The sequence below is a fragment of the Charadrius vociferus genome, unplaced genomic scaffold (assembly GCF_000708025.1).
Source record: "Charadrius vociferus isolate BGI_N301 unplaced genomic scaffold, ASM70802v2 scaffold16, whole genome shotgun sequence".
NCBI classification, from domain to species: Eukaryota; Metazoa; Chordata; class Aves; order Charadriiformes; family Charadriidae; genus Charadrius; species Charadrius vociferus.
This window is the reverse complement of record NW_009649167.1, coordinates 3,657,797-3,670,108: the sequence shown is the minus strand read 5'-3', so window position 1 is coordinate 3,670,108 and position 12,312 is coordinate 3,657,797. Positions and strand designations below refer to the sequence as shown.

Below are 12,312 nucleotides of genomic sequence, written 5' to 3'. Positions count from 1 at the left end.
GGGGAAGGGAAGGGCGGGTTGTGTGTGGGGACCTGCCCGCCGGCACCGCCTTTCTTTGCGGCAGAAAGAGAACGGATAAATATCTCCGGGGCAAAACACATTAGTTAATATCCAGTTTCATTCCTCGGAGGTGACTATTCAGTGCCAGCAGTGGGGGAATAAAAGCTTCGCGGTACTTCTGCCATCTTGTGTCTGCAGTTAAAAGCGTATTAAGGAGAGCCTGAGCTTGCAGGAGTTAATTTGCCTTTTAAAATTCCGAATGGCAGGCTCTGGCTTTTTATTCATCTTCTCTCACAGCTGCTAAAATTCTTTCTTGTTAATGAAATGTGATCCACAGTCTGGTTTGGGTTTTTTTTTTATTTATTTATTTAAAAAAAACCCCAAACCAACAGTTTCAAAGAGTAGGAAAGTCAAAAATACTAAAGAGGGGCAGATTCAAAGACGACCCAAAGCTGTTTGGAAATGACTTTATGTGAATTTGTGGTGCCATCTTTTAAAATAATCTTTGACGTTATCCTTCAGTGGTGGAGCAACGGTATGGTGTGTGATCTTGTTTTCTGTATGAAAAACCTGAATTTGGAATTTCAGGTGTGGGCACCCTCAGCCACATTTACACATAAGTATTCATTCCAGCAAGTAAATTCAGCTTGGTTTGGGGTAGGGGGACACCAGTGGACATCTGTTCCACAACACTGGATTATTGTAATTCGTGAGATACTTTCTATTATTGACATACGTGTGGAAAACTGCAGAAAGCTGTTTTGTTAAACAAGTCTATACTGAATTATGGACTTGGATGCTGCTGCTGCGGGAGGTAGTAATTCTGGTAATTAGATATCTAATAAGTTAAGCAACACTAACACCATTTCTCTACCCTTATGAGGCATTTGCCCTGCATTTCAGCACGCTAATGTCCTATTAACCCTCAAAGGAAGATAATTCAGTAGAAAAAGTTGAGTCACAAGACCAAGGTTCTCCCATAGTTTCACAAATGTGGTGTTAGTATCTCTTCTTGTCAGAGATTACAATATTCAGGATGGAGTGATTGGAGTTACCTAGATATAATGGTCTAGTGTCAAGCCCTGGGTTCTGTTTTAAAGCAAATCAATAAATTAAAAAAAAACAACAAACCCACAACAAAAAACCAAACCAAAACAAACACTAAAACCACCAAACAACAAAAACCAAAACCAAATAACCCATTGTAGAGATCTGAAGGCAAGTCTGCCTGCGTGGGCATGAATAGCTCAACTTATTAAAGAAATATGTACTATTTAGGTCTGATTCCAAAGTTAGGCTGTAGTAAAATGAAATGTTACAGAACCGATGTTCAGCAGAAATCTTAACATTTATTCACTTCAAGGGAGAAAGATTTTCCTTTTTTCAAAATAAACTCCATTTTGCAGTTTGCCACTTAAACCGTGTATGTGCATATATGCATGTGCATGTAGAAAGAGTTAGTAAAAAAGGGTAATAAATCACTTACAAATAGCATCTAGCTTTTTATTTGTTGTTCAAGCAGAAGAAAAAAAAGAGGGGGGATCTAAAAAGTACACTATTTTTTTTCAGGTTTTAATGTTCTTAGACTGTTAGGGATGGCAGGTAAACATGTACCTTTAAAACATTTTCTCTTTAATGATGATGTGTTTTGAACCACGTTTGTAACAGACCAATCTCTTCTTTGTTAAAGTCAGGCCACTATTTGTTGTGATGTTTATCAAGAAATCATATCTGGGACATCTCTTTTCAGTTGGTAAAGAGAGTTAAAGAAATCCGGTAGATGAAGGAATAGCTTTTGAAATACCTGTGTTGAAAGTGAATGGAGAAAGGCATTCCAATAAATAAGTTTTTGAGACATTTAGCTTCTTAACTGAAAAAAAATGAGTCAAGAGAAGAGTAGCTAAGGGATGGGATTGACCCATCTCTGATACAGAAATTTCTTATTTTCAGTGGCTACAGGGTCAGGTTCTTTGATCTGTGTTATCTCCATCGTCAAGTAGTAAATCTCCATGTACAAACAGCAGAAACCCTCTTTATTTTTAGCAATTGCTGTCTTGTCAAACAAGGCAATGAGCTCTTGTGCCACAGTCCAAGTACAAAGTGCAAGATGTAGGGTTTTTTTCTTTTCACAGCACATCATAAAATAAAAAGTGCTCCAGATTATAGAGTTGATAAAAATTTGGTAAAGGATTTTCCTTGGCTTGCTGACTGATTGGCTTGTGCCAACACTTGTGTTCAAATCGTACTTGAAGAAAATTCATCATGGCTAAATTCTGATCTAATGACATAGCTATAAATTCAAAGTGTTTGCCTACCAATTTTCTTATAAAATAAATTTTTAGTGAATAAATGGACTGGTATTTGACCAGGGAAAAAAAAAGTCTACATATCTTTGCATTAAAGCTTGCAGCTCTGCTACGCTATGACACTATATTTCTGAGTCTAAACAGAAACAGAAAGCTTTAAGACAAAGAAGTCTTGCTGATTTAACAGAGTATTAATAAAGAAAACCATGCTTATGGAAGTTTAGTAATGAGTATTTCTTCTGAAATAAATTACCTGTGAGGTTCAGCATTTTTTAAATCTATATTTTAAAACACTTGTTTATTTAAAAATGAATGCAAATCTATTCTTATTTTAAATGCAGCCCTTTCCGACGGTATCTGACTTCTGCTTTTGATGATGGGTCACAGATTTATATTGCTTATTGAAACCTACACAACTCCCAGTTCCTGTGTAAGACAAACAGTTTACTGTTCACAAAGTCTACATATAAATTTATAGTTATCAAAGACTGCCCTCTGTTGATATGGTATCATCTTAACAGTAGTGAAGCCTGATTTTTGTTATTACATTACTTTTCTCAGGAGTTTTGTACTTAATGATGGAGTTAATTCCAGACATGCTCTTCAAATAAATAGTGAAAATGAAATAATTTTGATGATTAAATACTGGAAAAGGAGACTAAGAATGACATACATGTGTCAGGTGCTTTTAACGTTTTCCAAATAGATAGCCTGAGTATTTCATAACTTAAAAGTGTAAAAAGATTTGCCATCTCTTGCCAATGTATATTAACTATCTTGCCAAGGACGTTAAGAGAGCAGTGGGAGAGGATGGAAACAGCAAATGAGATTCATGGGAGCATTCAGACACTTACTGGATGTAAAAGCATTTTTGCTATTATAATTCAAATCTGAAGGCCACATAAAAGCAAGGTGTACAGTACCTACTGCGGGACAGAGAAAATTTTCATCATTCACTATATGAATTGGTGATTTGGTGTACAAAGACCAAAGAACAATCTTTTATAAATAGTATGCTGAAACAGTAAAATTTTGAAAATGTTAAATCAGCCAAATAAGAGAGTGTCTCAGTTCCCTGTGTGTAGCTGTACTTAACCAACAACCTTTCTGTTGCTTCTGTATTCACTTTTTCTTCTCTTGTTTCATTAATGAATTATTACACCTTGGCTATAAATTATCTGGCATAGTTTTTTGCCTGAGTATATGCAACAGTGTTGTTAAACTGTAACTTTCAGTCATCCTTTTTCTGCCAGCTATCTCAAGAGGCAGATAGCCAACTCAAGAATCCTCTCTCTTCATCCTGAGGTGTCTTCTTCACCATCCCACTCTGTAAATGTGGCATTGTCTTGAACCTGTTCTCCGTTTCTTTTATGACTTCTGTTTCAGTCCAAGTATTTGTTGCCCTGCAGGCAGAGATGCTCCTGAAGAGTCCAACACCACTAAATCTTGCATCCATAGTTTTATTTCCCTTTGCCTCAGGTAAATCTTTGTAGTGTGAAGAAACTTCAGTGGCTTCTGTCAGGATAAGGTTTCATTCCTTGACTAGTGAAACTCTGATACAGTCTGTTCTTGAAGTTGTTTTCTGTTGGTGCTGGGATGAGTGTAATGCTGGTTTCTACACTGCATGTACCTACAGTAAATGTGACCGGCATGGCCCAGCCAATATTCACTCCAAAACCCAATTCGAAATCACCCTCCATGGTTCCAAAGTTCTTAGAATTTTGTATGATGTTTCTTCTGCTGCTGCCCCAGTAATTGTTTTCACCTGCCTAGCACTGGCATCCTGCCCACTCTCTAGCGCTATTTTTACTTCAACCTTGGCTCTTTGAAAAGCTACTTTTCAAGTCAACCTTCTTCAAGTTCCTTCCCACTCATCAGAAGCAATGTGTTTTCCTTTACATTTTTTCTCCTCTGCCTTTTGATCACTCTTACTCTTTGTTTCAAAGCCAAAATGCAACTTCTTGATCTCCTATTAACAATAAGAAAAGCCTCGGTAATTTACTCGAGTAAATAAGTAGTTCCATCAATTCTCCTTACCTATGGTATATATCTTGTGTTTGGACTCTTTGAAGTTTTTTCACTGTGATTATGGAATTTATAACACTACTTTTAAATGTACTCTGACACACACACATGTTCTTTGATGTGTAACGAAGGCAACAATGAGGACAGTAGAAGCAACATACCTGTTTTCACAAAATTTTTAGGGACCTAGACTTTTTGAGTCATCTGGCCGATTTCCCCTGGATGAAATTTGTGAGTGGTTGGAAATGTTCTTGACAGGAGCTGGCCAAATGCTGTCACCAATGACAATGACAAGTTCATCTTAAGATGCAATCCAGAATAGGTCCATGTTGGTATATGTATGTAGTGTTCGACTATATGTAAATTATAATTATAACTGAAATCGTGTATCAACAAGGAGTTATTGGTAAGACATTTGTTACTTATAGGTAAATACTTAATAACTGGTAGAGGTCAATACAGTCAAATCTTGCGTGTTTATACATTTATCTGAAGCACCAATTTTTTATTTTCTTCTTTTAAACTTTAAACTGCGTCTATACCGGTTATATATTCTAATTTGTATTGCCATATTTTAATTACAGATCACTGAAATTCCAGTACAGCCAAGTGCTTATATATTTTATTAACGAATTAGGTAGGGAAACGTTCCTGACACCACTTTATTTGAAAAAAGAAAACAGAATGGAAGCTACTTAGTGGATAAGAGATGAAATCCAGGCTAAGTTATTTAATTCCTCCTGTCCCACAAATGCCCTACAAATACATAATTTCTTGTTAGGACACAGGCAACATTGGTGTTTTGGTTTTTTTGTTTTTTTTTGCTGGTAACGCATGCCTGTTGTTAGAATAAATTGTAACAGAGATTTATTTGCCTTCCTCTCTCTCCCTGTTCTTATATTTTCAGAAAGGATAAATAATGCCTTCTCAGTAAAGCTGTTTTGCACTGTGGCTTGTGTGCATTTTGGCACGTGCAATACAGGCTTTGTATTAGTGTAGCCTGTGAAAACGCCTGTGGCTGAAAGCAGGGATCACTTGGTTGGTGCTAGGGTTAAGGTTATTCAGCTGATGGTGCAATGTTCTCAGCTGGATAGAAAGTGAGAGAGAATCAAATTCTAGTTTTCATGACAGAGTTGTTTATGAGTCCACATGTTTGATTTCTATATTAAGAACTATGAGTTTAAAAAGTAGAAGTTCAAATTAATTTAATTCTAGCACAGGGGTTAAAGGTGGATGAGGTGAAACTTTTTGGAGTAGTCCATTCCTGTCTATTGACTACCGTTTAGTATCTTTGACTGGGGGTGGTGTACTGGTTGTTATGATTTAAGCATTACCCCCCTAAATAAACAAAGGAAGACATGTACATAAAGTTAATATCTTTTAATAGATTTAATAGAAATTACTGGGTAAAAATAGAAAAGCCTCTGAGCACATAAGCCTATCTTACCTTCTGGCCTGCTATAGAAACAGAGAATTAAGAATATTTGCCCCAAATTAACTTTCTTACGATAAGTCTATGAATTAACTTGAGAGAGAAGTTGGACGGTTCCTGTAGAATGAAGCCGTGCATGTTGAAATTTCCTTCAGAGGATGATCTGCCTCCATCATGGGTTAGAATGGTTAATCATTTCTGCATGTTTTGTGTTTAGCTGAACGATCAGTGGTGGGGAGAGACTGTATTGCACTAAGTACTTATATTAAGGTAGCTCATTGAAAGAGCCAATCCATTTTTCTCTAGAAGAGTAATATCAGTGGTCGGGAGGCTTTTATAACACGAGTGTGATATTGTTGTTCTCAAAATAATTGCAGCAATATCTAGATGTATGTTACTATCCTTTTTTTTTGTGTGTCTTGGGTGGCTGCTGGTCATATGGAAGGAGGTACGTTTGTGGGTGAGGAGGGTGAATTGTTGATAACAGTGCAGTAATTCTGCGGCTGATGGAGAATTATATTTAGTAATAATATTTAGAATTATTTGAATTCATCTGAGCCAAGATGTTGATTTTTGCCTGTTAACAGAACTCTTTTCTATCAACTAAATATTTTTTATACACACCTATAGTATAAACATGACATACTGCACATTTTATATAGTATACAGTCATGTTCCACAACACAGATTGTTAAACTAGGTCCAGAACTTCAGTCAAACAAGCTGTCAGGTATCCCCAAACTGAATGCTTTTAATGATTCAGGACACTATGGTATATGTCACAAACCGAAACAAATTCTTTTGAGGGATGATCCTGCCATCTCTGTGTTGACCTTGCATAACTATTAAAATTGCATATCAAAGGGTGAAGAAACTGTTGTTTAAGCACTTAAGGTGCCCTTCACTGTAATTTTCTCTCTCCTGCTTTATAAAAGAAATTTTACCTAATCTTTGTAGCTTAAGTTGTCATAACAAAACCACCCCACACAGGCAGTTTCATTGTATTATAATTCAAACAGTATCACTGCCAAATACACATTTTCCTGTGGCCATAAACTACTGGCCTTTATGTTAGACAGCCGCAGGCTGGGAAGTAAATGAGAACTAAGCCTTAAGATTGTGAAGAAGATGAAAACCAGCGTCCCCCCTCGCTTTTCATATCCAGGTAGAGATGTCAAACACTTACTATGTTTCCTTTCCCCATAGAGATTTCCCTAATTTGGCCAATGTTAACTTTACTCCTATTTTGCACACAACTGGGGTGAATACACAGGCATCTTAACCTTTTGGGTCTGATACTGTGATTTCCACTCAAACAAACCACATATTGTCTTCAAGGAGTTTTGCCAAGATAAGAATCACAGGCAGCTTAAAACACAAGAGATGAGGATTTTGTTAATGTGCAAGTCATATGGATGTAGGTGTCTGTTTCACCTGCATACCTATTAAAATTAGGCATTTGTAATGTTGCAAGTTGAACCCCAGGCACTTCTGTAAATTTGTTTCAAACTACTTCTCCTGTCTTTTACTCACGTTCAGATGAACCATCAATTAGTGTCAACATACACTATGAAATAGGAGGTATTCTGGAGCAACAACTATAAAACCTCTGGATAAAACTGATTTTACCTTACCAGTAATGCAGAAGGTGTTCATCACAGACAAAACCCAGCAGCTAACAAGTAAGAATGTCAGGTTACAGCTCATTTTAGAGGGAAGATTTTTGAAGGCATGGATAAGTACTTGATGCCTAACTTCATTTTTCAAGCAACATTAACTAGAAGTCAGACAACAGCTAGGATTTGTGTTTGGAGAAAAATATTTGCAGCACAGTCTCTCTGAGAAAGGGGACACCATGTACTCACCACAGATTTGGGACATGGCAACTGGCTGCCCTTAAACAGAACCCCAAAACTTGTGCAAGGGAGTTTCAGATTTCCGATCTCAGTATGTATGTGTAGAGTGTGAGAGACAGAATATAAGTGCCTAAGCTGAAAAGTCCTTTGGTCCATTCCCCTTTTTAACTTAAATTTTGGAGTAAAATGAGTTTGTGGCATTTCGGTAAGGAGACAGTATTTTAAATCTACATTCAATAACCTGATATGAAACTAATGTTCTGTGTCATTCATCACCCCTTTGGACATAAAAAGACTATATTCAGGCCATTTATTTTAGGTGTCTGACTTAGACCTTGCACCTTACTTGCTCCATTGACAGTATGTTAAACCGGAGTCTCTCAGCCCCAGCAGGAGGAGATTTGAATCACTTATTGCTGTCTTCATATTAGAAATGAAGAAATTTTGTCAACTGCCGGAGAGACACCACTCCATAGAGAGACTCCTCCTATAATCAGTGAAGGGAGACAGAGGTTAGAGACATCTCATCCTGTGAAAGATGTATGAGAAGTGCTCATGTCCTTCCATCCCTGCTTAAATTCCTGGCTTAGACTAGGTGCTGAACTCCCAGACTTGCAAAATTAGGTGTGATAAATGCCACTCCAGTTTATCAGGCATTCAAAAGCCTGATATTTTTAATTCTTTTAAAAATACATTTCTAAATGCACTTCCACAAGTTCTGCCATTTCATATGTACTTATATTCCTGAAGAAGCCAAATCTCTTCCTAGGCATCCACAAGCTTGCATGTGATGCAGCTCTCTTTAGTGCTCTGATATGGAACAGAATCCAAAGCGCAGGTGTTGCAGCGTGTTCAAAGGCTGGTGCTGTGACCTTTGAGATTTCCGAGCGGATTGTTTACAAGAAAGTAAAAATAGTTAAGTATCAGTTTCAAAACATTGCCCACCATTGTGATGTCCCCATATTATGTGACTTGGAAAGCCAAATTCATCCCTGACAAGTCCACTGAAATCAAAGGTGCTCCAATGGGAATATATTTGGCCAAATGGGCACAAAATAGAGAGAACAAATAGTGTTTTGCAGTAACAGTTTCTGGACCCACTTTATGACAGAACACACAACGTGCACAGCTACCTTCCCCACTTAAAAGCAGTTTGCTATAAAACTTTTTCTTAAAAAAAACTATTTGCCATTAACAGCTCAATTAGCAAACACACTCACCAAATAATGAGGGATGGGGTCAGAGGCCACCAGTATCTGACCCCCCATAAAGATTACTCATGCTACAGCATGTAAATCAGCAGCTAAGCAGGTAAATCAAGATCTCTAGCAGGGGGTACTCACCAGCATCTCGAGAGATCTTACCAGTTGCCTTAGCTAAATAAATATTTGCAGTCAAATAACCTCAGTATTTGCAGTATTTATGGTATTTCCACCTATATTTAGGGAAGTAAAACCGGCAGCTTTATTGGAAAGACTGTCAGCTGGGAGGTGAGGTATGCATGGTTGGAATACACGCTTGATCCACAGCGCACAGAGGTTTTTTGAGCTGGGTCACTGTCAGGCCTTCTGTGCTCACAGTGTTTCTGTAAACAATGTTGAGACCCTCATGAGGAAAGGCTGCTTGAAATACAGCCTGTGATTATCCTGTACCTACACAAACACCTTTGTATCTTTGCCTCGTTGCCAGACATGGCAGATTTCCCTGTAGCTGTTTAGACCTTTGGTCTTCTGTATGTGCTCATATCCCTTAAAAAAAATACATAACTTTTTTCTTTTTTAAATGGTCTGTTCAGAGCCCATTGTGGATTAAATCACACACCGAAGGTCCAAATGAGCAGTAAACACATCATATATGTATAGGAGAATTCTCCCTCCTTAGGGTGTCTCATATATGAAATCATTTGAATTAAGCAAAATCTTCACAAAGCAAGTCACCATTACTGCATGTGGTATTCCAGACCGTCCATTTATATAACAACCTTAATATCTGTAATGTGTTACTCTCCATTACATGTCTAGGTTTAGATTTGCTTTTCTGCCCCTTAACGTAGACTGATAGATAAGAGGTCAGTAATGGGCACAGCTGAATGTTGCCTTGAGTGGTCACTCTTAGTTCAGAACCCATTTAAATGCCCCAGAAAGTTTACATTATTTTGTCTAATGAAATATTTTGGATTTGTGGGAGTTAAATGTCTTCTGTCACTTTAACTTATCATATTTCTTGAGTCTGTAAATGTTTGAGAATTTTCTTAAATATCTGTTTTCCTGTGAATACTCCAGGACTTCTCAGCCTCAGCGATGAAGTTTTTAGATGAGAAGCAAATATGTTTCTGTCTCAGATTTGAAACCGGCCATTCCAGAATATTGTAAAACAATGGAAGCAATAACATAAATAAACAGTCCAAAACACATTAAAAAAAAGCACATGTGTATGATATCTAGTGAAAAAACTCCCGAAGCATTTACATAGATAATAAATCTCTACAGATCTCTATGAAATTAAATGTCACAGATGATGGATTATCCCCCGTGACTTCCTTGCTGTTACTGTTTTTGTATAAAGGAGTGAGGAATGGACAGTGCCATAAAGATTTTGAGTCATCTTTGTCTATTTGTTTTAAGAAAGAGGTAAACCAGTGGTTAGAGCATGTTCTCAGGATGCTCTGGGGGTGGATTTTAGGCTTTTAACAGTCAAAGAGGACTTAAAATGTTTCTCCCTCTTACCTGAACTGCCAGGCTACAGAACAGTTTTGAGACACTTTGTCTTTCCCAATAACGCTGAACTAGCAAAGAGACCGATGAGAAGAAGAACCTGTTGCTGTCCAGTGTAATGACCGAAGACTCAGCTCCCTTGACCTCAGCCCTGGAAATCAGACAAGTCACAGAAAGGAAAAAAGAAATACTTTTGGGGAGCTTTTCTTACTGTTCACTTCACAAAAACCATCAATCCTCTTCAAGTGAGCGTGCTCCCACAGGGTAACCCTGAATCTGAAGTAAATGAAAGCATCTCATTACACCTAACTTCGGGTGCCTACAGTAAAGGTACTTCAGCGCTCATCACTCCAGGCTCCCTTTGTTATCAGTGGAGAGAAAAAGTGCTTTAATTTGCAATTCATCTGACCTACTTAAGTCAGATACGACTTAAGAATAAGATGAATAGTGCTGTGAGAGCCTCTCTGTCTCCATTTACTACAAGAAAAGCCTGGCTGGGTAGGTCAGATGCAGCATAGAGATGAAAACAGGCAGACACCTTTAAAAGACCATCCTTTCCATCCTAAAGATGGGATCACTGAAGACATGAGGACTGAATTGCCCTTTATCAGTGCCTAGCTATATACAGGGGGGAACCTGAAAACATCACTTACAGCAGGCGCTTAATGTTTACATGTCTATGTTATTAATCTTTTCTGCTATCTGCTATAAAGTGGGAGCAACAGCACTTAATCTTTGAGGAGGGATAACATGTTAGAAATTCTGAAACGCCCTGAAATTATAGTAGTCAAAGTAAATATTTCTTATGAGAAGTAAAAATGGTTTTGCAGGGTAACTGGTGAAATAAGGCGAAACAGCGCATTTCATATTGTTCTTAATTTTATTTTTCTGCAGCACTCTTAATTAGATGCTAACTTGTATGAAGTTTTGCCCATTACTAACCACAAAAGCACACAACTGCTGATCAACTATGTTTAATATGGAATGGGACAGTCTACCCTATCTTATCATACTTTTCTGATATATATATATATGCACATACGCATAATACACACACACACACACACACACAATTTTATTAAAGCTTATCCAAATAAAATAAGAAGCTGTAGGGAAGTGGGGCAGGTTAATTGTGTTGCCTGATTTCTGGTGTTTACGCAGCCATCTAGCTTAACAAATCTACTGAAGTGTTAGGAAAAAAGCAGAAAGTAGTTTAGGATTAAAGGTATCTCTGCTAGATCAACAACATACTGAAATGAAATCTAACAAACTGTAAAAAATGGACTTAAGAAACAGAAACATTACAATGACTGAAAGGCCAGAGCTGAAAGCCGTCTATCTATCTAGTTTAACCAGGATACGTGTAAAAAGGCTGGCTTGACGTTCATAAAAATACGATGGCCCCAGTTAATCTTTGTCTACATTATTAGTGAAATTACTTCGAGATTGCATCCTGACACTTGTTAGAAGTTTGAGTTTCCTTTATGCTTGTAAGTATTCCTCCATCTCAATCTGCATTGTACCATCGTGGAGCTAGTTTATATACTGGAAAATGCAGCAATATGGATCTCAACTGAAAATAATTTGTCCTGCTTCTTGGGTAAATGAGACTATAATCTCTCCCTACTGCTACAGCTGTAATGCTACAGGAACCGTAGGCTGTTTGGCAATCTCTACGATATCTCATTGGCTGTAATGTGTAACAGAGACAAAAGCACAGACTAAACATCACAGTTAGAGGGAGCAGGAACTGTAGAAAAAACATCTCTCTGAGGCTCAAGGCTCAGTAGCCTGAGTGTATTCCCTGCAGCAAGAATCGAGTGACCCAGGAGGGAAAAGGAAGGAAGGAAAAGGCAGCATCAGAAGGAGTTGTCCTCATGCTAGCGCTGTGAAAAGGAGGCAAGAAGAACCGCTTCCCAAGACATTTGGGAGCTAGTGTTTCACCCATGGTGAGCTGGGTTTGTATGATTTCAGATTAG

The 12,312-nt window shown here is 37.8% G+C and overlaps 1 protein-coding gene across 1 annotated transcript in view; it reads right to left on the bottom strand.

Moving 5' to 3' along the window:
* The window catches only part of FREM2 (FRAS1 related extracellular matrix protein 2), a gene marked incomplete at its 3' end in the record, with an annotated part of 121,711 nt that extends 117,705 nt beyond the window's left edge, over positions 1-4,006 (bottom strand). Inside the window, exon 1 of the mRNA XM_009888426.1 lies at positions 3,941-4,006. Within this exon, the coding sequence (XP_009886728.1) occupies positions 3,941-4,006 (66 nt within the window). The remainder of the gene's footprint in view (positions 1-3,940) is intronic.
* Between the last annotated feature and the right edge of the window lie 8,306 nt (positions 4,007-12,312).